The sequence below is a fragment of the Microtus oregoni genome, unplaced genomic scaffold (assembly GCF_018167655.1).
Source record: "Microtus oregoni isolate MIOR12 unplaced genomic scaffold, Mior012 000012F_ref0000307, whole genome shotgun sequence".
NCBI classification, from domain to species: domain Eukaryota; kingdom Metazoa; phylum Chordata; class Mammalia; order Rodentia; family Cricetidae; genus Microtus; species Microtus oregoni.
Window position 1 is genome coordinate 53,271,894 of NW_024543071.1, and position 24,101 is coordinate 53,295,994.

The window sequence follows — 24,101 nt, forward strand, 5'->3', positions numbered from 1 at the left end:
CTCCCTTATACTTAACATCTAGGCCTAAATTTGAGGTTTTCTTTTGCTTGAACTACAGTCCTATGTCACATCCAGATAGTAAACACTCTGGTGGCCTGGACACCATAAGTTCTGTACATCTGAGTTCACACCCTGCATCACAAGGGGCCTCCTCCGTGCAGTGGGAAGGTCCATCCAGACAGACTCAAATCCAAAATCACAGATGTGGTCTGAAATAGAACCCAAGTAGTTAGGCTTGTGTGACAAGTGATTTTACCCCACCCCACCCCTTACCCCCCTACCCTCCAACCTCTCCACCCTCCCATCCCCCCACCCCCCAGCCCAACCATCTCACCAGCTCTCCTTCATCTTTTCAACCATATTCTTTTGCTTTGGTTTGGTTTGGTTTGGGTTTTTGGGACAGGGTTGCACTGTGTAGACTGTCTGTCCTGGAACTCACTCTGTAGATCAGAGATTCGCCTACCTCTTCCTCCCGAGTGCTGGGATTAAAGGCCACCACCGCCTGGCCTTTCAAACACATTCTATTTAAGTACCTATTCTGAACCAGGAAGCAGGAACACTTACTATGCTTAAGTTCATAAAAGGCCATATTTATTTCAGTCTGCTGAGTCCTTCAGAACGGGAGCCTGGTAACAAAGCCCAGGCAGTCACCCAGCAAATGTCAGACCTGCAGGGTCTGTGAGCTTTAGGGAGATTGTGGGGAGTGTCCCTAATACAGTCAACTGGTTCCTGGCAGTCACTACTTGCCTGGCAACTCAGCTCCAAGAACAGCTGACGATTTGCCATTTTAACTCAAACCTGCATGGGCCTGTGATTCTGCCCATTCAATCTCGAACTTGCCCCAGAGCCAAAATAGGAGGCTCTGCGTTGCTTGCGTCGGGTGCGGACCCAGAGAGCAGGATTAGGAAGAGACAGTCTAGTAAAGCCTGTTCAGAAGGCTGCAGGATGGCGTGTCCAGTTCTCGGGAACTACAACTCCCGAGAGACTTTGCGACAGCCATCTTCCCTCCCCGCCTGGCTAAAGGGCTTGCGAGAGAGTGGGCGAAGCTACCTTGCGTCATCAGCGCGCGCGGCTGCCGTCGCGGAGAGATAACGCAACGCCCAAGCCTGGGGCTGTCAGTCAGAACTCCGCCTGGTCCGGGCCGAGGGGCCGGCGGGGCCGGCGGAGCCATGGCCGCCGTGTTTGACCTAGACTTGGAAACCGAGGAAGGCAGCGAGGGCGAGGGCGAGCCGGAGTTCAGCCCTGCGGTGAGTGTTTCCCACCGGGCACGACTGGACCCGGGAGTCCAGCCGGTTAACCAAAGGCACGGCACTCCCTACTCTGAGTGCCCCATCCTTCCCAGATCCAGCCTCAGCCCCTGGATCCAGTCTTCCCTTTCTGCCCTTGGTCGCTCTTCCCTACCCTTTCCCCATTCCTGTCTCCCATTCTTGGTCCTTTCCCCTGGGTCAAGCAGTTCCTCCTGGATTGGGAGATGTTCTTGCATCTCCATGGCTCTTACCCCTTGGTTTCTCACAGGAGGTGTGTCCCATTGGCGAGTTGAGGGCTGCTGGCCTGGAGTGAGTGAGGGTCTTTCTGGGGGCCTGGGGCTCGGAGTAGGGGATGGGACTTGGGGTACACCCGAGCCTTGCTCTCATTAACTTTGTGTCTTTAGGACGGTGGGACACTATGAAGAAGTGGAGCTGACAGAGAGCAGCGTGAACCTGGGCCCTGAATGCATCGGGCCCCATTGCTTTGAGCTTCTGAGTGTGCTGGGCAAGGGGGGCTATGGGAAGGTACGCACCTCTTCCCCTCATGGTGACCTCAGCTCTAGCCTGGGGCAGCAGACCATCCTTCACACCAATAGGCTTCTGTGTGGAGCCTCTGAAGGGATTTAGAGCTGGAAACGTGAGGGAGGGAAGGGCAGGTCCTCTCAATCTGATAGAGATCTTAAGTGCTCCACCCTTGAGCTGAGTTTAGTGCTTTTGGTCCCAGTCCTAGAGCTTTAGGGTGGGGCTCCTTGAAAATAGGATGTGTGAGGAATGTTGATCCTGCCTCCCCTGTCCTACAGGTGTTCCAGGTGAGAAAAGTGCAAGGCACCAACTTGGGGAAAATATACGCCATGAAAGTCTTGAGAAAGGTGAGCCATTTGCCCAGCCAGCAAATGCTGAGTTGCTACCACCCCACAACCTGTTCCAGGCTTGGAAGGACAGCTGTGAACATGATGAAGACAAATTCTATCTTGTCACTTGCTGGCTTAGTAGCTGTTTCACGTACTGATTTTCAGTCATTCTTGAATGGGAGCAACCTGCCTGCTGGGGCACATTGGCAAGTTTTGATGGCCAGGACTAGTAGGGGAAGTGCAGTTGACATTCGGTGACTAGAAGGTAGAGAGGCAGATAAATAGGAACCCACAACAAAGACTTGTCTGGCTCAGTGTGTCAGTAGTTCAGCTGAATTTGGTAGGATACACCCTGTAGTCTCAGGACTTCAAGGGATGAAGCAGGAGGAGGCTCTGAGTTGGTCTAGGACAGCCTGGGCTACATAATATCTTGTCTTGAACAACAAACAGAGTGTCAAGGTTGAGAAACTGAGAGGATAAACCAGTTCCTGAAAAGGTTTACTATTCATAGCAGTAGAATTGCACAGAAATTTGAGTGGCAAAAGATGGCAGAAGGACCAGGCAGTGGTTCGAGGCCAGCCTGGTCTATAGAGCGAGCTCCAGGACAGGTTCCAAAGCTACAGAGAAACCCTGTCTCGAAAAAAAAAAAAAAAAAAAAAAAAAAAAAGATGGCAGAAGGGCTGTGGCTGAGAAGCAAGAGACAGGTGTGGTAGTGGGGCAGCCTTTCACTGCAACTGACAAACGATCTTTCGCAAATCCTAATCATCTTAAACTAATGTATGATTTATACATGATAGAGGCCAGAGGGGAGCATAAGATCCCCTACTCTATCACTTTCTTATTCTCATGTGACAGGGTCTCTCACTGACCTGGAGCTGGGCCGGTGGCCAGCAAGCCCCAGTGATCCGTCTGTCTCACCTCCCACAGTGCTGAGGTTACAGGCACACACAGCCATCCTTGGCTTTTTTTTTTCTCGAGACTGGGTTTCGCTGTAGTTTTAGAGCCTGGAACTAGCTCTTGTAGATCAGGCTGGCCTTGAATTCACAGAGGTCCGCCCGCCGCCTCTGCCTCCTGAGTCCTGGGATTAAAGGCGTGCACCACCACCACCCAGCTTCACCCTTGACTTTTTTTTTAAACATTTTTTTTTTATCGTTTATTTAACTTTATCTTATGTGCATTGGTGTGAAGGTGTCAGTTCCCCTGGAACCAGATCTTCAGACAGTTGTGAGCTGCCATGTGGGTGCTGGGAATTGAACCCGGGTCCTCTGGAAGAGCAGTCAGTGCTCTTAACCTCTGAGCTATCTCTCCAGCCCCCCACCCTTGACTTTTTATGTGGATACTTGGGGATTTGAACTCAGATCTCCATGATTACATAGCATGTACTTTTAACATCTGAGCCTTGTCTCCAGTCCTCTAGTCATCTTGTCCTGATGAGATGATCATGACATCACTGCATGTCCATGTCTACACAGACCTAGAGTCTAGACTCTTATATAACTAAGTTGTATTTTTGGGTTTTTTTTGACTCAGGGTTTCTCTGTAGCTTTGGAACCTGTCCTGGCACTAGCTCTTGTAGACCAGGCTGGCCTCGAACTCACAGAGATCCGCCTGCCTCTGCCTTCCAAGTGCTGGGATTAAAGGTGTGCATCACCACCACCTGGCCCCAAGTTGTATTTTAATATATATTTGAAACCTGACTTTCCTTGTACTTACTAGAACACCAACATGGTTGAATACTGGGGTTGAACGTTCTACAAAACAGTAAAACAGCAGAGCCAAAAGGAAATCACTCTGGTACTTCACCTTCTAACCCAGTCCTGTGTCTCTAGGCCAAGATTGTACGCAATGCCAAGGACACAGCACATACCCGGGCTGAGCGGAACATTCTAGAATCTGTGAAGCATCCCTTCATTGTGGAGCTGGCCTATGCTTTCCAGACAGGTGGCAAACTCTACCTCATCCTGGAGTGCCTCAGTGGTAGGTGTGTGGGCAAGGCTGAGTAGTGGGGAGCAGGAGTCGAGCATGGGGAGCATGAAGACTTAGGGAATCCTGAGAGACGTGTGGTGGAGGATGGCTGGGAGGCTCTAACACCATGCCTGGCCATATGTCCATCTGTCTGTCCTCCATTTGTTCATTCATTCAGCAAACATCCATCCAGTGCCTAGTGTTTGTGGAGTGTGTGGGTCTGGTGGGAGTTTGTCTAGATGTCCGGAGGGAATTCCATCCAGTTTTGCTACCTTTCCTGCCTGTCCCCCATGTGCCAGGTCCCCATCTAGCTGCATCCTTCTTCATCTTGGAAGTCTCATGGATAGTTACTGTTTCTATAAGGTTTTGTTTTTGTTTTTGTTTTGAGACAAGGTCTGCTTATGTGTAGCCTGGCTTGCCTGGAACTTACTATGTAGACCTTGCTGGCCCTGAACTCAGGAGATCCATCTTGAATTCAGATCCTCAAACTCGGGAGATCTGACTGTGTCTACATACTGAGCGCTGGGCTTAAGGCATGTGCCACTATACCTACTTGTTTTGACCTTTTGAGACACGGTCTCATTGTATAGCATTGACTGACCTGGAACTTACCACAAAGAACTCAAAGATACTCCTTGTCCCTGTCTTGGATTAAGGCATGTGCCACCATACCCAGCAAGTCTGTTTCTAAACTGGCTTTGAGGGTCTAGCCCACTTGGGTTCTTGTATATCCTCCACTAATTGCAAAGGCCATCTTCCTAGAGCACGCATCTACCCAAACGAAGCCTTGGCCTTTTTGGTCACACCACTGCTTACCAAGGGTGACCGAGGCCCACTCTTTCTACCTGCTTCTCTAGTACCAGCTGAGCCCCATGAGCTTCAATGCATGCTCGGCATCCTTCTTCACTATATCGACACCCCGAAAGCCATGCCTGCGCTGCCCTTTCTCCATCTTTGTGTTGAGATTAGCTTCCGTGGTGAAGTTCTCAGAGCTGTTACCTGTGCCTGGCATCCTAGAGCGCTGTGCGCATGTCTGTCTCCCCATCAGACTGAGCATCCTGAGGGCAATGGCTGGGTCTCCTCAACTCTGCCCCAGCTTCACCCAGCACAGGGCCAGGCACCGAGTGAGTAGGCGACGGTAGATGTTTGCTGATTGAATTGAGTCCCCACGGCAGCTCTGGGAGGCAGGTAGGGTGGGATCTACACGCCCCATTTTTCTCTAGAAGAAACTGACAGGCAGCAGCAGGGCTGGGCCTGAGTACACAGCCGTTGTTGTGCTTGTGTCACAGGTGGCGAACTCTTCACACATCTTGAGCGAGAAGGCATCTTCCTAGAAGACACAGCCTGGTGGGTCTCTGGGGAGGTGCTTGTCCTTGCCTTCGCTCCACCTTTGCCCTACCTTCACCTTGTCCTGTCTCTGCAGCTTCTACCTGGCTGAGATCACACTGGCCCTGGGCCATCTCCATTCCCAAGGCATCATCTACCGGGATCTCAAGCCGGAGAACATCATGCTCAACAGCCAGGGTGAGCTTGTTGCAGGCGCATGCTTACACCCCTTCTTGGTGGTCTGCAGGGCAGGGCTGAGGAACCCACCCGTAGGCCTGGGCCATATTTCACCCCGTGTTATCCCTTTTAATGTTCTTTCTCAGGCCACATCAAATTGACAGACTTTGGACTCTGCAAAGAGTCCATTCATGATGGTGCCATCACGCACACCTTCTGTGGCACCATCGAGTACATGTAAGTGGCACCTGACTGGCCCTGGGTCTGAGAGAATAACCAAAGAGGGCTTGCCCTTACTGACAGTTCACCTGCCTCCCAGGGCCCCAGAGATTCTAGTGCGCAGCGGTCACAACCGGGCAGTGGACTGGTGGAGCCTGGGGGCCCTGATGTACGACATGCTCACTGGATCGGCAAGTCCAGCTCCTTGGGAGGAGGGTGGGTGTTGGGGAGACCCCCTTCCAGGCTGGGGCAGGACTGGGTGGGAAGACTCCCTAGGCTGCTCTCACCTTCTGCCTCCTCCAGCCGCCCTTCACCGCAGAGAACCGAAAGAAAACTATGGATAAAATCATGAAAGGGAAGCTGGTGCTGCCCCCCTACCTCACCCCGGATGCCCGGGACCTTGTCAAAAAGGTGGGGCTCCCTCCTGTCCAGGCTCCCATCTCTTCCCCTAAGCCCTGTCAGTAATCCTGTACATATGCTTGAGTGTCCTTAGGCCCTGGGGAAGGCCAGGCCCATCCTGTGCAGTTTGCCTCTGGAAATGATAGGAGCATTGGGTTCAGGCCTGGGTTCTGAGAGCCTCACCACTGCCCCGAGCAGTCCTGGGTCTGTCTTCAGCAGCAGGGTATTCTTGTGAGCTAGCCGTATTCCATCAGAAACGCCATTATCATCCTGTTAAGGGGAGGAGTGTCACGTAGATCCTAAGCCCTCTGAGGTGGCCTTGAGCAGGAGCTTTGCCACGGCTTCATGAAGAGGGCACTCAACCCAGCTCTGGAAGTATTGAGGGGTTCAGTGGGCAGAGGCCATGTTCCAGAGCCTATACCTTGTTTCTGCTTGCCTTCTCCCTGTTCTGGAGACTAGGCATCCACCCTCACCTCTTCTCTGCTTCTTCAGTTTCTAAAGCGGAATCCCGTTCAGCGAATTGGGGGTGGCCCAGGAGATGCTGCTGAGGTGCAGGTGAGTCTGGGGATAGCATAAGGAGTTGGGGCCAGAGGATGAAGCAGGCTAAACCAGGGAGCTAGGCAAGGTGAGTCTCTGACATGTTCCTGGGCACCCTTCACCCTCAGAGGCACCCCTTCTTCCGGCACATCAATTGGGATGACCTCTTGGCCCGCCGGGTGGACCCTCCCTTTAGGCCGAGTCTGGTGAGTATCTGGGGATCCTTTTAGCCCCCATGGCAGGTGGAGACCCTGCCCTTTAGATCCCCCTAATTTTCAACATGGATCTTCCCACAGCAGTCAGAAGAGGACGTGAGCCAGTTTGATACCCGTTTTACACGGCAGACTCCAGTAGATAGTCCGGATGACACAGCCCTCAGTGAGAGTGCCAACCAAGCCTTCCTGGTAAGGGCGTGGGGGGTATGGGGACCAGAGCAGGAATTGTAGCCAGAGACTGGAAGTGCCAAGCATCGGCTGACCTGGCCTTTCCCCACAGGGCTTCACGTACGTGGCACCTTCTGTCCTGGACAGCATCAAGGAGGGCTTCTCTTTCCAGCCCAAGCTGCGTTCCCCCAGGCGCCTTAATAGCAGCCCCCGCACCCCCATCAGGTACCCAGGGACAGGGCAGGCATGTGACTGGGGTGGGTCTCTCTAGCACAGACTACCTTTGCTGGCCAAGCTCTTCTTTAGAGCTAGCCTCAGTCTCCTGCCCACCGCGGGACCCCAGTCCTTGTACATCTGCAACGGGCTGCTAAAACGGCAGTTTGTGGGCCTACTGCCAGTATTCCTGCCTAAGCTTAGGAGGCTCTGACTCTGCCTTGGTTTTTCCTGCAGCCCCCTCAAGTTCTCTCCCTTTGAGGGGTTCCGGCCCAGCCCTGGCCCACCAGAGCCCATGGAGCCATCTCTACCTCCACTCCTGCCACCACCATCACCACCACCACCCACAAGCACTGCCCCTCTTCCCATCCGTCCCCCCTCAGGGACCAAGAAATCCAAGAAGGGCCGTGGGCGCCCAGGACGCTGAGAACAGAGGATGAGGGCAGCCCTGAGGCCTGCTCCCTGTCGGCTGTGAGGACCCAGCCGCCTCCCACCTGGGTGTTTTTCTCTTGGGTGGCTGAGCCCTGTAATCATGCACTTGGAGGGCTGCAGCGTGCAGCCCTGGCAGCGACTCTCCACGGGTCTAACGCCCATCCCGCCAGAAGGGACCTCACCTGTGCCCTTAGAGAATTAAAGGACTGAATCATGGCAGAGTAGCTTTCTCTGGATCCCAGGACCCCAGAATGGCCCTTTAGGGAGGGGAGGAAGAGGAGGGTTGCTGAAGGACTCCAGACCTCAGGACTTAAGGAGTTTTATTTTCAGTATCTGCCCAGTGCCTGGGGAGGGGAGGGGGACACTCTGGGAAACTGGTCGGGGTGGCAGTCTGAGAAGCTGCGGGGGATGATGATGGTCCAGGCTGGTTTTTGTTTCATCAGGACAGCATGGAAAGAGACAGTCAGAGGCTGGGGCAGGGACAGGACAGCAGGCTGGCTCCTACAGTGCGGTGACATGAAGGCGCTGGCCCCCTGCTTTTCCAGCACTGTCATCCCAGGCCGCACTACCTGAAAAGGCGTGCAGGTCACTCAGAAGGGCCTCAGCACTGCTGCCTGAGCCCACGGGACCTTGCGAGCTGAGGCCCAGGCCCCCTTCACTGTCTGTGTCATATGCTGCTGGGGCCTGCTTTGCTTGAGCTCTGGCTTCACACCGCTGCTCCTCTTCCTGGGGACCAGCTTCCTCAGGGCCACCGTCCATCATGCAATCCTCTTCTGCATCCTGCTCATCCTCTTGCTGCCCTGGTTCCTCTGGGGATCCCAGGTCAGTGCGGGCCCGAAGCCAGCGGCCTGCAGGGCTGGCCCAGAGCAGGCGGCAGGTGTGGCCCCACAACGCAGCACCCAGGCGAGCTGGGTGGTAGTAGCCCCCCGAGGCACGACTTAGGCGATGCCAGGCGAAGGCCAGGGCAGTGACAAGTAGCAGCAGGAGCAGGAACAGCAGGATGATGGTGACAGCACTGGAGCCTGCACCATCCTCTGTGCCTACCCCGGAGGCCAGGGCCCCGGGCAGGGCTAACAGCACCCTAAATCTGAGGGTACCAGGCAGAGCCTGTGGGAGACAGCAGGAAGAAGTTGTTACTGATGAAACCAACCATCTCTGATCTCTTCTGACACAGTCCTTAGTTGCCTCAGGCAAAACAGGGACAGTCAAGCAGAAAATCCCCAGCCCTTATTTGGTTAAGGCCTTGCTCTAGTGTGACTGCCTTCAATTCAACCCTGCAGTCACTGCCCCTGGTCTGCCATTGCCTGAGGCCTGTGCACTGGCTGGCCCTCTGCTCAGACGCAGGACTTCCACAGCCTCAAGCCTGCCTGCTTGCCATGGCCAATGAGACCCTGCTGAGACCCACCAGACCTCTACAGCTAACCGGCCCCTTAATTACTCCCATCAGATCCCACACCAGAGAGAAATGGATTATTCTGTTCCCTTTCCCATCAGAATAAGCTCCTAGATGATGGAATTGGGAGAGGACACCACTTAAAGCCATGGTGGCGCCTAGATGTTTAGTGGCCATTAGCTAAATGTGTTAAAATGGCCTGCCTGGGCAGTGGAGGGAGCTGGGGGCCCAAGAAGCAGGTGGCTCTCTGGAGGCCATGATGGAGGTATATAGAACAACTCAGAGGTCGACTGGTCCTAGGATGGGGGGGGATCTTTGAAGCCCCTCCTCTCAACCATGGGGCTGCCCCAGCTGCAGGGTTTCCGTTCAGCTCCCCGTTCTGCCCTGGAGGGCCTCAGGCTGTGCAGGGCCAAGACTCAGTTTGGGGCAGCACATATAGCTAAAGGAAGCCTGCGGTTGGAACAAAGGTGGGGGTGTGGTAGGGGTGGGGGAGGGGTGCTGGGTGCAAGCCTCCCTTAGCACACCAGGCTCCAGGGAAGGAGTCACACCCAAACTCAGCTCGTGAGGGGATCAGATGAGGGACTAGTCCAAGGGTCTTGGAGTAAGGCCACAACTAGAATGAAGTACTGCAGGACCTACCCTGAATTCCAGGGAGCCCAGCTCTGAGGTGAGGGCCAGGTTCCACCCCATGTTAGTCCTGGGCTTTTCTACCCCAGGTCTCTTGTGAGGGGACCCTTTAGCTCTGAAATCCTGAAAACCCATCCCTAGCCCCCTGTGCCCCAAGAACCCAGAGGGCTCCACAGCTCACCATTGATCCGATGGCCTTTGCACGGGCACCCACCTCTGACTGGCTGTGTTTAGTGAGAAGTGAGCTCCGGAGCGCGCTCAAGTATAGTAGCTGGTAGGAGTTACTGACACTTCCGTTTCCTGCCTGAAACACCCCACCCACTCTAGCCTATCATAGGACCCTCATGGGTCCTATGGATCCCCAGACCCATACCAAATCTTCCCAGGCCTCTCTAGGTGAGGTTGTGGCCACAGGATCTAAGACCAGAACTCCAAAGGGAGGAAGTATGCATCTAACTGAAACAGGACATCCACTGTGTGGCTCTGGCTGGCCAGGAACTCAAGGTGATCCTCCTGCTTCTACCCCTGAAGTGTTCTTGGACTAAAGGTGTGTACCGGACTAGCCTTTAGAAATCAAAATAAGAGGGAAAGGCAGGCAGATCTCCTGAGTTCCAGGCCACCTTGATCTACAGAGTACCACAATGGCCAGGACTACACAGAGAAACCCTGTCTCCGGAAAACAAATCAACTCTGCACATGCCTGCACATGTGGGTATATACGGAAGTTAGATCTTTCTCTATCATGGATTGCAGGGATCAAGTTCAGGTCATCAGGCTTGCTTAGCAAGTGATTTTATCCACTAACCCATCTCTCACACCCTTTTTGCCTCAGTTTCTCTGCATGGTGGAATTCAAGTAAGCAGGAGCTACTTTCCACATAAAGTTTGCAGTTTCCCTGCCTAGTGCGCCCCAACCCTCCACAGCAGCAGGTCAAACCTGGCTTTAGAAAGAGCATTTTATTTAAAATGAAAATATAGAACCATCTCTGCTGCTTTCTCTGGGGAGGGGGCAGTGGGCTGGGCAGGTCGAGAAGATGGTCCCTTGAAGTACTTGGGAGTTTGCCTTGGTACAAAAATCTTCCAAAAGCCAGATGGTGCTTCCAACCTGGGCCCCAGGCTGTGGAGAGGTGCAAGCTGGCCATGACCTGCCCCAGAGGCACTAAGCAGCAAACTGCCTGCTGTGACCTGGCCACAGAAGCTAGGTGAGAGGGGGTGTGGAGGAGGCAGTGTCGGGAGCAGGTCCCTGGTGGTCCTATGTATCCCCATTCTCCATGCGGCCCAGCTGTTCCTCCAGGCGGCTGATGCGCTCCCCCTGTTCCTTGACCAGCACCCGGAGTGCCCGAAGCTCTTGCATCACCTCTTCCAGTTTCCCAGATTCCTGCAAAAACATGGAAGTCAGAGGGCACCAGCCATAACCTACTCCTACAGTAAAGGCCCAAGACCCAGCCAATTGGAAAGCACCCCCAAATGTAGGACACATACACCAGCCCCAGCAAGGGCGCCAATGGGAACATCCGTAATTGTGGTAGCGGTGGCGGCTCCGGGACGGCTGGAACTGGCAGGCCTGCTGTCCGATAGCACATTTCGCCGGCTGACCTTCAGGTCCCGTTGTTTACTGGGCACATAGGCTTCCCGTAGTGAGATCAGGATTGGGTCCGCATCCTGCCCGCTCACCCAATCCTCTGCCTCAAGAGCAGCCTCAGGTCCCGCTGTGTCAGGGTACAGATCATCCTGGAAGAGGTCGGACTGCGCACCAGGCAGGAGAGGTCAGAATCAGTTGGGGGCCCTACCAGGGCTCTCACGTCTGAGTAGCTGCATCCTCAACACCCTCCTGACTTTTTTTTTTTTTCTTTCTTTTTCAAGACGGTTTCTGTGTAGCCCTGGCTGACCTGGAATTCACCAGACTGGCCTCAAACTCAGAGATCCACTTGCCTCTGCCTCCCTGAGCGCTGGGATTAAAGGTGTGTGCCACCACCGCCCATTCTGACTTGTGGACTCTTATCAACCTATCCTCCAAAGATCTGATCCCCAAGAACCTTGAGAGCACCAATCTCCCCTTTCACTTTCTTTTCCAACGTTCCCACTTGTTGGATCCTCCTGGGCACAGCCCTTGCTGGCACCCTCTCCGGCAGACCACAAGGGCCAGCTGTATGGCTCTGTGAGTCCCGCAAGCCCCATAGAAGGATTGTGGGCTTTGTTCCAGGATGTGCCTGGCACATTGAGCCTGTGAATACCAAATAGAGGACAGCAGGAATGTGTTCCAGGCTCCGCATCTGAAGACAAGTCACATGTAGCCAGGCCCCTCCCCAATGGGATTCAAGGCCAGAGCCCCTGTCCTTCTAGCCCCCTCCCAACAGAGCACCACCCAATCCTACTGTTGGTCCTTCCTCCTATGAAGGCTCTCTATCCCTGCTACCCTGCTCTTTAGTGCCTGGCCTCTGTCACTGCAGGGCCTCAGCGCACCCCGTGTCATCCCTTCAGCCCATCTCCCAACCTTGCCCATTGCCCTGGTGTGGCCCCTCTGCCGGGAAGGGCGTGGGGGGCGGGGTCAGCAGCCTCACCTTTCTTGGCACAGTCATGACTATGGGCTCGCACTTGCGCTCATGCAGTTTGTAGAACCTGGAAAAGGGAGGGGAGCCACGGTGGAACCTGGACATTTCTACAGGCTGCCTGGTGACTTCTGCCTATGGCCTCCCTCTCTTAAGGGTGCCTCTAGAGTGATCCTAGGCAACTTTGTGGTTGTGATCTTTCTTTCTTTCTTTTTTTTTGAGACAGGGTCTCATTGTACAGCTGTGGAAGTCTGAAACTCACTATGTAGACCATACTTTCTTCAAACTCATGGAGATCAGCCTACCTCTGCAGGAAACTGGGATTAAAGGCCTATGCTATTCCTTTTATTTTTTGAAGCATGGTTTCTTATATCCCTGGCTGACCTTGGATATTCTGTAGAGGCAAGGGTGACCTTGAACTTTTGATTCTCCCAGCTCTGCCTCGTGAACTGCTTCTTTCACGTTACAGTGCTGTGGCTGCGGGACCCTGGGCTTTGTGCGAGGCAAGCACGCCACCAACTGAGCTACACTGCCAGCCTTTTCCTTTGCTTTCTGCTTGAGACAAGGTCTTGCTATACAGTTCAGACTGACCTTGAACTTACTATGTAGCCCAGGCTAGCCTCTCTGTACTTGCAGTCCTCTGAACTCCCAAATGCTGGGATGACAGGTGTATGGCACCATGCCTAACTTAGCCTCCATCATCTGAACTCTTACTGTGGATGCTGATGACCTGGCCATGCTCAGTCTGAGCCACCCCGCCCCTCCCAATCCTGACTGGGTCCTCAAATAAACTCTGCCTATAGAGAGCTGCCTTAGAGAACCTTCTTACCGGGCAATTTCACACTTGCTGACCTCCAAGCCCCTCTTAGGCATGCTACCCATACCCCTCTGGGGTTCTTTGCTCGTGAATGTGTTCAGGAAGTGGATATAGGGAGGCTCATCTGTGATCTCAAAGTACCGGATGCTGGAGTCGCCCTGTGGGGGTAAAGAAGCTGAGCACTTGACCAGACCCTTTCCCGGCCTCTCAGCCCCAGTCTGTTGCCCCACCGAGCCTCACCTTGCCACAGACATAGACCACACTGGTGTCTGGGTCATAGAAGGGCAGCAGGGCCCCATTGCTTGAATCCAACTCCTGCAGGGCCTTAGGCTCCTCAAAGTTGTCCTAAGTACATGGGGGACAATGGGGCCAAGTCAGAATCTTCTCATTCTAAACCTTTCAGGACTGGCGTCAGCCAGTCTCACACAACAGATAGCCACACTCCCCAACATGCTAATGGTTTTCTCCATTCCCAGCCTTCTCGGGGCCGTAATCCTATTCCCAAACCGACAGGCAAGGGCTGAGAAAGTCTGGTTACAGGAAGGCTGAAGGGCCAGATGGTACCAGCCCAGGCCTCAAAGGGGCCCTCAAGTTCACTTTGCTGAGAGACAGAGTGTAGCAGGGCAGGGCCTGGGGGCTCCCAGGAGGAGGGTACCTTTATGGTTTGTGCAAGCAGAAAGAAGAGTGTAGGAGGCACTGGAGGAGAGCCAGGGAGAGCCAGAGAGCTGGAGTCAGGGAAGGGAGGGAAGTCTCAAGAGCCAGGCTGAGGATCTAAGCAGTGCAGGCTTCTCCTCCATGCTGATCTCTGTCTGCCTGGCCCAGGGAGGAGTATCCTAGGGTAAGGCCCAGGTCTCAAGCCTGCCCGCCTTAGGCTGGTAAATCACTCACTGGGTCCCAGAGTGCCAGCTGACGTTCACTCATGCGGCTGAAACCGGTGGTGAACACCTTGCCATCGGCCAGAAAGATGGCCCGCATGGGCCGGGCCCCCTCGTGAGCCTTCTCCCGCTCCTGTGGGATGGACAGGTGGTCAGTGCAGTGCAGGTCAGGGCCCTGAGTCTCTATATTGCCATTCTTGCCCTCTGGGATACCTACTGCCACCAGGGTGCCCCGCCTGGGATCGATGATGCGGACACTCTTGTCCTTGCAAGCTGAGCAGAAGAGGCTGCCATTGTGGTTCCAGCTCACGTTGTAGATGAGGTCAGGGTGCAAGCTGTCGAGGCGGTACAGCTCTTCTGCAGTGCCCACATTCCAGATAAGCACCACATTGTCACAACCTGGGAGGCAAACGATCAGCAGCTCTATCAGGCTTGGGGCTGCAGCTGTGGGGCCGTCAGCCTGCTAGACCCACTCTGCCCACTGGTACTAAACTAGGTTTCCTTCTCTGTAGGCATCAGTTTCCAGATTAGCCTGTGAGAGGCTGCTGAACATTCCACGGCCACCCTGGAGAAGGGTATGAAGGGGCAGGGAGTGTGCAGACCTGCACTGAGAAGCACATTCCGGGCTGTGGGGTGCCAGGTGATGATGCCTACACGCTTGGTGTGCCCCTCCAGCACCACTACTGGCTCAGTCAGAGGTGAGGTCAGCCCATTCTCTGGAATCTGCCATACCTGTAGTAGGGAGAGGGAGGATGGGCGCAGGCCTGTGTTGGCCCCACTGCCAGCAACCTTCGGTTACACCCCGAGACCCTCATCTGAACAGTCCTATGCTCACCATGACTGTGCAGTCCTCTGAGCCACTGGCAATGACTTCATCATTGTGGGGACACCAGTCAATGTCCAGAACAGGTCCCGTGTGCCCACACACTGTTGGGTAGGCCTTGTCAATGCGGCCTGTCTGTAGGCATTAAGGTGCAGTCAGAGGGGAACCAACAGCCCTAGTCCCCATTCCTCCCAGCATCTGTGGCCCTTTCATGATGAAAGAATGAGGTGACTACCCTCGTTTCCGGTGGCCCAGATGTGATTCCGTGCAGGAAATGCCTGCAGCCTACCATCCAAACCTGGTGGCAATAAACACTTTTTATTTGCACAACACCTCCTGGGCAATAAATCTGGACTATAACTTGTCCAGCAGGAGCCATGGGCCAAGAAATGACACAAACTACCCTGTCCACAGGTGTGGCCAGCATGTCCTCATTCCTCCTCTCCACCCTGACCCCTGGGGCCCACCTTGCTTAGAGGGAGCACCATAAAGGCTCCCCCGCCACTGGCTTCCACAATCACTGCCAGGAACTTGGGGTTGACGGCGCAGAAGGTACTGTCCCAGGTGACCCGGGACACTCGAATATCCTCATAGCACTGGTCATTCTTGACCGGCTGTCCGAACACATGCCGGAATTTGCTCTGTCGCACCACTTTTCGGAAGGACATGTCTACAGGGCAGAGACACCTGGATCAGCTCTGGCCTCCAAAGAGACACACAGCCATGTTACCAGGGAAGTGGTCATGATGAGATTGGGAATTCCAGTTTCCCCACTTAGAGAATGGGTTCATAGGTGAAGACCAACAGACTCTTCCCCCCAAGGCCTTCCGTAGCTCTGTTATCTGTGTGTGTGTGCACACGCGCACACGCATGTGTGTACGGATGCTGCTGCAAGGAACACAGAGCTTAGATCTATAGCTCCCAAATGATTCCGAGCAGCTTTACACGGCCAGAGTTTGGAGGTTGGGTGATGAGGAGACAAGGCAGCAAAAGGGTTTTCCAACTAGGCCGCAGCTGAGTCCCAGGGAATGTGCAAAGAGGTGCAGGAAGTCCGGCATAGAGACCCTGGCAGAACAGGGGTCTCGAGGATGCTGCCAGGTCCTCAAAGTGGCCTTAGAGCACCGTCCAAAGAACACCAGAGACCCAACTTCCAAAGATCCCTGCCCAGGAAAGGAAAGATGGGCCGCTGGGGGAGGGGGATTGGGATTGAGGGTGGGGCGCCGCGGAGGGGATGCGCTCTTCTGACTCATGCCCCCCGCCCCAGCCCACGCCTGCGCCTCTACTCCGGCCCTGCCGCTCTCACCGCTCACCGCTCACCGCTCGCCAGGGGCGCCCGGGACTGCGGCTGCAACCTCGGGCGGCTCCGGATCCCGGCCTCTGGGAAGCAGGAAGCGGGAATCAGGAAGTGACAGAGGAGTGGAGCGGGGGCGGGGCAGGTCACGCGCAGAAGGCGGGGCTTTGTAATGACCCGCCCACGGGGCGAGGCCTGGTCGCTAGGCCCTCACTCGACCAGTAGAGTTACACCGAGCTGGGCCTGGTTGATACTACCGCACAGGTACAACCACAACCGTAGGAGTCTCCTGAAGAAGGGTGAAACTTGCCCTTCCGATTTCCCTACCCGGTGCTACCGGCCAGGATCCTCTCGCTCCGCCTTCACCCTTTTCACGTGTTTTTTGTTTTGTGTTTGAGACAGGACCCTATTAATATGCACACTTGGCTGGCTTGGAACTGGCACAGAACGCACAGAGATCTGCCTGCCTGCGTTTGCCTCCCAAGTGCTGCAAATAAAGGCATGTGCCACCACACCCAGCCATAGGTGCCAGTTTCAAGGTCGGGAGTTCATGATGTCGGTTAACTATGTAACCTGAAGAAGTGGAAGTCCATCATACATCCTGGTGGACACGTGTGGTTCCTGCTTGGGCTTAGTAAAAATCGAAGAAGATGATTTGATTGTGGCTCCTGTGCACCTTCCTTTCCTCCATTTCATAGGAGCCTAAATTTGCCTGTTTGCCTCCTCAGATCCGCCTATCTTGTCTCGTCCTGGAGAACTGAGGGGCCCCCTTAGGACCCACAAGATAACATTCCTTCCTCTGCGGCCACCTCCCTGGGTGGCCAGTGGTGATAGTGGGTGTCTTTCCCAGAAAGTAAACAGGTACGTGGGAGGAGCAAGAGCAGGGAGGTAAGAAGTGCTTTGTTTAGCCTGCAGGAAGCCCCCCAGCCCGCCCCTGTGTGGGGGAGGGAGGTGGACTTGTGACCCTTTTCAGTGGTCACCACACTCTGTGAAGAAACAGGCGGGGAGGGAGAGATGCTTGATTGAGGCCTCTCAGCTGGGATTCCGTCTTGTTCTGTTATTCCCAAAGACTTTGGTTTTTCTCACTGTTCACAAACCCTGGAGCCAGGCAGTCAGGATGTAGCATGACAGGCGTTGAGGGGTTCTGTGGGAAGCCCACACCAGGTCAGGTGCCACAGTTCCAAATATCCCCCTCCCCCACATCACCCCACTGCAAATAGAATCCATAGTCCCCATGCTCCTCTCCCAGAATTCCTGCCTGACTCCTGCCGACCGACCATCTCGGGACACCTACCACTGTCCTCTCTCAGCGTGCATCCAGTGATACAAACCCTCACTGCCTCCTCAGCGTGCATCCAGTGATACAAACCCTCACTGCCTCCTCAGGCCGGCACAGCCTGTTCCCTTCCTCCTTCAGGAAGCTCTTTCTGGCCTGGAGGAACTTCAATGACTCCAGGCCTCCGCTGAGGTGTTACCTCTGCTGAGGGCCCTTTTGGGCTCCCCTCACCCAGTCACTGCCTGGCTTTTCCTCATCCCCATTTGCTGTTCGTAGTCCCAAATACCACACTGTGTAATTGTTTGGCACCCTGCTAAGATTCCTGCCAGCAAACAAAAGACAGGGACTTTGTCATGTGCCCCCTCCCCCACACACACCCCCGCCTTGTCCTTCTGGTACCCAGAAGAAGAAGACCCCGCCCAGCACCCAGTGTCAAACCACTTCATGCTGGAGAATAAATGAGCAGCAGGCCTGAAGATAGAATTGCAAAATATTAATATTCACAGTCCTTAGAACCAACATCTGGTTCCTTTGGGGGGGATACAGGGATCTTACCTGGAGGAAGGAGTCCCCCAGGAGGCAGCAAGTCCCCTGGGGTGTGTTCCCTGAGCTGGGGGCTGTGCTCTCCTTTTCTGGCTCCATCTTCTTCAACACAAACCTGTTCTGTGGACCACTTGGAAAACTCCTCTTTATCCTGTAAACTTCCCAGGGTGCAGCTCTTTCTTCTGGGTAGCAATTCTCCCATACCGGTGAGACTCCCCCCGGGGACCTTGGAGGTAGGGCTGGCTCACTCCTTAAGGGGTAGAACTTGTGGGGTGGGCCACAGTTGAAGGCAAGGAAGTTTTATTTTCTGATCTGATGTTGAGGAGGCTTTGGGACCCCTGTCAGGAGAAGGGATAGGATCCCTGAAGAGTGCCCCAAAGGAGACCAAAATCTAGGCTCTGCCCTCAGAGACTGTGAACTCCAGCAAATGGACAGGGACAGGGGCAAGGTGAACCTTTCCTGAGGAGGAGGCACCATGGTAGTGTAAGGAGATGCGTAATTGGTGCCCACGCTACCTGCCAGGAGGGCGCTGGCCTAGGCCTCATTTGGTTTCAGGGTGCCCATTATCAAATCAAATTTAATGGCTGGCCGTGATTGAAGGCTTACTCTCTATCAAAGAGCCACACGTGACAGAGAGGCCAATCATTATAATACCCATTTTACAAATGGGCAAAACAAGTCCCAAAAAGTCAAAGAGCTTTGCTGAAGGTCACACAATGAATGGATGGTGAAGCCAGGGCCCAGCAACCTTTAGCAACACCCTGAACTGTAAACATGAATCTCTAAAGTGCAAGGCTGGTCAGAAAACTATCTGGTAGGTAAATGGTCATCAAATATTTGTTAGAGTCAGGCAGTGGTGGCACATGCCTTCAATCCCAGCATTCAGGATCTGAGTTCGAGGCTAGCCTGGTCTACAAAGTGAGTTCCAGGACAGCGGGACTACACACAGAGAAACCCTGTCTTAAAAAAACATATATATATATATTTGTTAGAGGAGTTAATTCAACAAATACTTCAGACATCTCTCTCTCCCACTGACTTTGTTGCCTGTGGAGGTTTGAATAAGAGTGACCCCTATAGGCTCATATATTTGAATGCTTAGTCACAAGGGAGTAGGATTCATTGATAGAAGGATCCGGAGGTGTGGCCTTGTTGGAAAAAGTGTCAGGGAGTCCACCTCCTTTGAAGTTTAAAAAGCCCATGGGGGGCTGGAGAGATGGCTCAGAGGTTAAGAGAACTGACTGCTGTTCCAGAGGTCCTGAGTTCAATTCCCAGCAACCACATGATGATACACACCCATCTATAATGAGATCTGGTGCCCAGAACACTATATACATAATAAATAAATAGCCCATGCTAGGCCCATTTTATTCTTTCTGCCTGAAGACTACTTCTCCAGGACCATGCCTGCCACACTACTTCCTGCCGTGATGATCATGGACTAAACCTCTGAAACTGCAAGCAAGCCCCCCAATTACTTTCTTTTAATGAGAATTGCCTTGGTCATGGTGTCTCTTTGCAGCAACAGAACAGTGACTAAGACAGTGCCTGTCATCCCATCAGGCTATCATTACGTTTTGAAACTGCCACGGCTACTCTGTGCCTTCTCATGCGTGTACCCCATATTTGTGATCACCAGCAAGAGAACATACCATCATTTTGCAGTGCTGCTGACTGAGCCCAGGCCTTGAATGTTTTAGGCAAGCCTCCTACTATTGAGTTATATCCCCAGTCTCTCCTTTTTTTCTTTTCTTTAGATTTATTTAATCCAATTTATATGTGTATCTGTCTGCACGTGTATATGTACACACGTGTGTGCAGGTCCCATGGAGATCAGAAGGGGGCACTAGAGTTCCTGGAGCTGGAGTTTCATGTGTGTAAGTTGCCTCATGTGGGGTTTGAGAACCAACTTTGGTCCTTTACAAGAATATTATATGCTCTTAGCTGCTGAGCCATCTCTCCAGTCTCACTAACCCTTCGTTTTTTGACCCAGAATCTCACTATGTAGCCCAGGCTGACCTTAAACTTACGAGACTCCTGCCTTGGCATCCTGAGTGCTAGGATTGCAGGAGTGAGCCATGCCCTGCACATTACCCCCATCTTACAGATCAGAAAATCAACAGACATGCAGATCTGACTGCACCCCTCCCCGCTGCCTGCACAGCCTGCCACCTTGCCTTTTTAAGATGCAAGTTTCCCAGGAAAAATTTCTCATCAACTCCATCATCAGGATACCTGCTGCAGAGGTCATTCTCTCATCCACTCACAAATGCGAAGGGGGCGGAGAGGGAGACCTGGTCTGGGAGAGGCTGGGAGGAGAACACTCATCTGGGCGAAGAGGGGCTGATGGGAGGGAGGTGGGTGGCAAACAATTTGCTGCACTTCCTGTTTCTTTTTTTCCCTTGCAGCATCTGCAACTGGAGAGGAAGAACTGGCCCAGCCTTATGACTCTGGGAGCTTCTGCCCTTCCTGGGACCATGGTGCTCAGGGATCTCTGCCTGTGTGTGTCCTGAGTTCGAATTCCAGTACACTCTGCACCCTGCAGCTCCCCCCACCCCCACCCCAATCCTGTCCTGCCATCCCTGAAGGCTGGAGGCAGGTGACATTAGTTAGGCTCTTGGATGGAGTCAGACTTTGAAGATTTGTGAGTCTCCCTCTAACTTTGTCAACCTAAGCAATCAAAGGATCCTGGGTTCTCCGGGCAGAGAGTGGCATTGTCCTTCTGCTCTCCAGTCCCAGCCCCTGAAGAGCCATGTTTGTATGTCAGTGAAGGAAAAGTCATCCGGCCCAGAGCTTCGCTGTGTGCCAGGCTCCTGCAGGTGCCCCTTTCACTCTCTCAGTTAACCCTCAAACAGCCCCAAAGCTTGCCCGGTTACCAGGCCAGGGTGTGGCAGCGCTAGATTTGAATCCAGGCTTGGCCGCTCCTCACTTTTGTCTGGTTGCTCCCCACTCTTGGCTGCACCTTGCTAGGGAAATCATGTCCCAGGCTCTGTGTGTCAGGGGCAGGAGAATGTCTCAGTCAGCTTGGCTGGGCTCGGCCAACTGGTTCCTGCTTTGGGCTGTGGGCTCCTAGAAGCCTCCCCTCTCTACAGGGGCTTTTCTGTTTGATGCCCAAGCTAGAGAACCGGACAGGGATGGGGAAAGTGAGGGAAAGGTTAGAAGGCCATCAGAGGAAGTGCCCCCTGCTGTCTTCCTCCACCAGGATGGAGGCAAGAAGGGGAAGCATGGATCCGGGGGCACTGGAACCCAGCAGGACAAGGATGTGGGGTGGCTGTGAGTGTGGGGGGTCGTAACAGGAAAGCCTGGTGAGGCCAGAGTGGAGATACAACACCCTAGCTTGGACCTTTGGCTAACGGGTTTCACTTCTCCTCAGCCCCCCCCCCCCCCCCCGGCAGGCTCAAGGGAATCAATGGGTTTTTCACTGTTTCTTCATGCTCCCCCTCTCACCCAGCTGGCTCTCTCTGACTCTCTCCGCCCTGGCAAGCCTGGGCTTCCAGGTCACTCAAGTAGGACCGGCGCTGGGGGCCTCTTGTGGTGGGACACTACTAGGGCCTTCTCCCTCAAGAACAGCCGGCTCATCTAGGTTCTCAGGGGCCCCAAGCTTGGGATCTGGGCATGGACTGGGGGAGCTTTCCTCACCAGGGTTAGAGGCTGACTCAGCCCCATAGGCAGGGGTCTGGGCCTCCATGCTTGTTTGTGGCTGGGCCACAGGATCCAACTGTGCCTGGGTCAGGGAGTCCACTTGAGTCTGGACCACAGAATTTGACTGTGGTTGGACTGAAGGATTCACTTGAAGTTGATCCATGGGTTCCAACTGTGACTGGGTTAAAGGGTTCACCTCAGGTTGAACTACAGGATCCAATGGTGGCTGGATTAGGGATTCCACCTCAGGCTGGACCACAGAGTCTGACTGTGGCTGTACTGAGGGGCTCACCTCAGGCTGGACCACAGAGTTTGATTGTGCCTGTACTGAGGGGCTCACTTCAGGCTGGACCACAGAATTGGACCGTGGCTGTACTGAGGGGCTCACCTCAGGCTGGACCACAGAGTTTGACCGTGGCTGTACTGAGGGGCTCACCTCAGGCTGGACCACAGAATTGGACCGTGGCTGTACTGAGGGGCTCACCTCAGGCTGGACCACAGATTCAGACTGTCGCTGAACAGAGGGATTCTCCTGAGGCTGGCCCACAGGATCCAACCGTGGCTGGCCTTCAGCTGTCTGTCCTGGCGGAGTCAGGCTCACAGAGACCACCTGGGTCTGTGGCTCAGTTGGTGTGAAACTGCCAGGCTGTTCCTCACAGGCAGCAGCTGCGAAGGAGGAAAGTACAGCGCGCAGCAGGGCACGGAGGTCAGCACTGGCTGTTAGGCACAGGAAGGGGCTCAGGCAGCTGTTGAGCAGGATCAGGTAGTCGGAATAGACCAGGGCTTCCCAGAGCAGGTATCCAGGGTAGACATCCCATAAGAAAGCCAGATAGAGCAGCTGTGCCAACTGGTAGGGCAGCCTCAGAATCACATAGGCAGACAGAATGGTCTTGGCCACACGGGCAAAGCCACGGCAGACCATAGGCCTAGGCTGGTGCCTACAACAGGTCCTGCAAGCGGTGGCTTGGGTAAGCACGTGGCAGACCAGCAGCAAGAGGAAGGGCAGGAAGCCCCCCAAGATCTCAAGCATCCGCAGAGGCAGCTCCTCGCTGTCCCAGAAGTCCAGGCAGATGACCAAGTCATACCACCAGACAGCAGCCTCAGGGAAGACCAACCAGGGCACACTGAAAAGTGTGGCCAGCACCCAGACCCCAGCGCACACCCAGAGGGGCAGGCGGGCTGGGCGGTGCCCTGGGTACCAGCGTGGGCATAGCGCCAGCAAGCAGCGGTCCAGGCTGAGGGCTGTCAATAGGAAGAGGCCGGAGGAGTAAGATACACCCCATAGGAAGTAGTAGAGACGGCAGGCGGCAGTGCCCAGTGGCCAGTGCCCTCCGTGCTGGATCTCCAGGATTTGGAAAGTCGCTGCTGCCAGGAATAAGAAGTCAGAGAGGGCCAGGCTGAGCAGGAGCAGGGCTAGTCTCGTGCCAGCCCCGTGTCGGGCCTGCGAGCCAGCCAGCCATGCCATCAGCCCATTGGCTGGTAGTCCCAGGAGCAGTAAAGCTACCAGAAAGACAGTGTCCCAGCTGCCCTGGGGGTAGTAGTCCTCGTCATTGAGCTCTGTGCGGGGACCGTGGCCAGCAGCGCCCAGGTTGGCTTCCATAGCAGTGTCCATTCCGGGTCCTCAGGGTAGCGCTGGACATGGACTGCCAGTCTGCTGAATCAACAAATGTGATGGCTGGGCGTGAGAGAGGTGGTGCTGGCCACCCGACCAGGCACTGCTCCTCTCTGGGCCAGCAGTTAGCCCGTGCCCGGCACTCACATACATAATCTCATGTGGTCCCCCTCTAATCAATGTTACCAGCGAGGAGACGATTGTCCACTAACTCTGTGACTTGGTGAAGGTTCCAGATATGGTCAGCAACTCAGTCTAGACTTAACCATGTTGCCACATAGATTATACATGCCGAAGTGGACTAAACCAGAGGTTTATTGAGGAGGCTGATAAATATTGCCTTGAAATAAGGTCTTGCTGTGGAACCCTGGCTGGCCTGGCACTTTCTGTGTAGATCAGGACTGCCTCAAACTTGAGACCATCCTTGTCTTAGCCTTTTTTTTTTTTTTAAATATTTATTTATTTATTATGTATACAATATTCTGTGTGTATGTCTGAAGGCCAGAAGAGGGCACCGGACCTCATCACAGATGGTTGTGAGCCACCATGTGGTTGCTGGGAATTGAACTCAGGACCTTTGGAAGAGCAGGCAATGCTCTTAACCTCTGAGCCATCTCTCCAGCCCCCTGTCTTAGCCTTTTAAATGCTGGGATTACCAACTACCATGCCAGCTTTGACTTCTTTTTTTAAATTTATTTTTTGGGGCCAGTCATGGTGACAAATACCTTTAATTCTGGCACTTGGGAAGCACAGACATAGGGGACTGAATTCAAGGCTAGCCTGGTCTACATAGCAAGTTTCAGGCCAGCTAGGGGCTACATAGTGAGACTCGGTCTCAAAAAAGAAAAGAATTATTTATTATTTTATGGGTATGAGTGTTTACCTGAATGTATATATATGCACTT

At 54.0% G+C, this 24,101-nt stretch overlaps 4 protein-coding genes across 7 annotated transcripts; 1 reads left to right on the forward strand and 3 right to left on the reverse strand.

The window, feature by feature from the left end:
* Positions 1–1,033: 1,033 nt before the first annotated feature.
* On the forward strand, positions 1,034–7,960 carry Rps6kb2 (ribosomal protein S6 kinase B2). 2 transcript variants are annotated; one of them, XM_041661402.1, is made up of 15 exons: positions 1,034–1,247; positions 1,516–1,556; positions 1,652–1,772; positions 2,048–2,116; positions 3,928–4,075; positions 5,353–5,410; positions 5,487–5,587; positions 5,713–5,803; positions 5,886–5,976; positions 6,089–6,196; positions 6,677–6,739; positions 6,850–6,927; positions 7,021–7,125; positions 7,217–7,329; positions 7,555–7,960. In XM_041661402.1, exons 1-15 carry the CDS (start codon positions 1,170–1,172, stop codon positions 7,742–7,744), a joined length of 1,455 nt encoding a protein of 484 aa, XP_041517336.1. In that variant the 5' UTR covers positions 1,034–1,169; the 3' UTR covers positions 7,745–7,960. The 2 variants fall into 2 exon arrangements, with proteins under 2 accessions (XP_041517336.1, XP_041517335.1); XM_041661401.1 differs by having other exon boundaries at positions 1,041–1,247; positions 7,018–7,125.
* Positions 7,961–8,064: 104 nt separating this feature from the next.
* LOC121454230 (protein tyrosine phosphatase receptor type C associated protein) lies at positions 8,065–10,580 on the reverse strand. Its single transcript, XM_041661486.1, has 2 exons — positions 9,951–10,580; positions 8,065–8,856 (listed from the first exon to the last, which is right to left on the reverse strand). The coding sequence occupies exons 1-2, from the start codon at positions 9,951–9,953 to the stop codon at positions 8,251–8,253; spliced, it is 609 nt and encodes a 202-aa protein (XP_041517420.1). The 5' UTR covers positions 9,954–10,580; the 3' UTR covers positions 8,065–8,250.
* Positions 10,581–10,710: 130 nt separating this feature from the next.
* Coro1b (coronin 1B) lies at positions 10,711–16,251 on the reverse strand. 3 transcript variants are annotated; one of them, XM_041661484.1, is made up of 11 exons: positions 16,143–16,251; positions 15,300–15,502; positions 14,845–14,967; positions 14,612–14,741; positions 14,227–14,408; positions 14,023–14,142; positions 13,375–13,479; positions 13,147–13,292; positions 12,330–12,387; positions 11,251–11,514; positions 10,711–11,146 (listed from the first exon to the last, which is right to left on the reverse strand). In XM_041661484.1, exons 2-11 carry the CDS (start codon positions 15,498–15,500, stop codon positions 11,021–11,023), a joined length of 1,455 nt encoding a protein of 484 aa, XP_041517418.1. In that variant the 5' UTR covers positions 15,501–15,502; positions 16,143–16,251; the 3' UTR covers positions 10,711–11,020. The 3 variants fall into 3 exon arrangements, with proteins under 3 accessions (XP_041517418.1, XP_041517419.1, XP_041517417.1); XM_041661485.1 differs by having other exon boundaries at positions 16,150–16,250; XM_041661483.1 differs by having other exon boundaries at positions 16,136–16,244.
* Positions 16,252–21,444: 5,193 nt separating this feature from the next.
* On the reverse strand, positions 21,445–23,196 carry Gpr152 (G protein-coupled receptor 152). Its single transcript, XM_041660782.1, has 2 exons — positions 21,961–23,196; positions 21,445–21,624 (listed from the first exon to the last, which is right to left on the reverse strand). Exons 1-2 carry the CDS (start codon positions 23,194–23,196, stop codon positions 21,445–21,447), a joined length of 1,416 nt encoding a protein of 471 aa, XP_041516716.1.
* Positions 23,197–24,101: the final 905 nt, after the last annotated feature.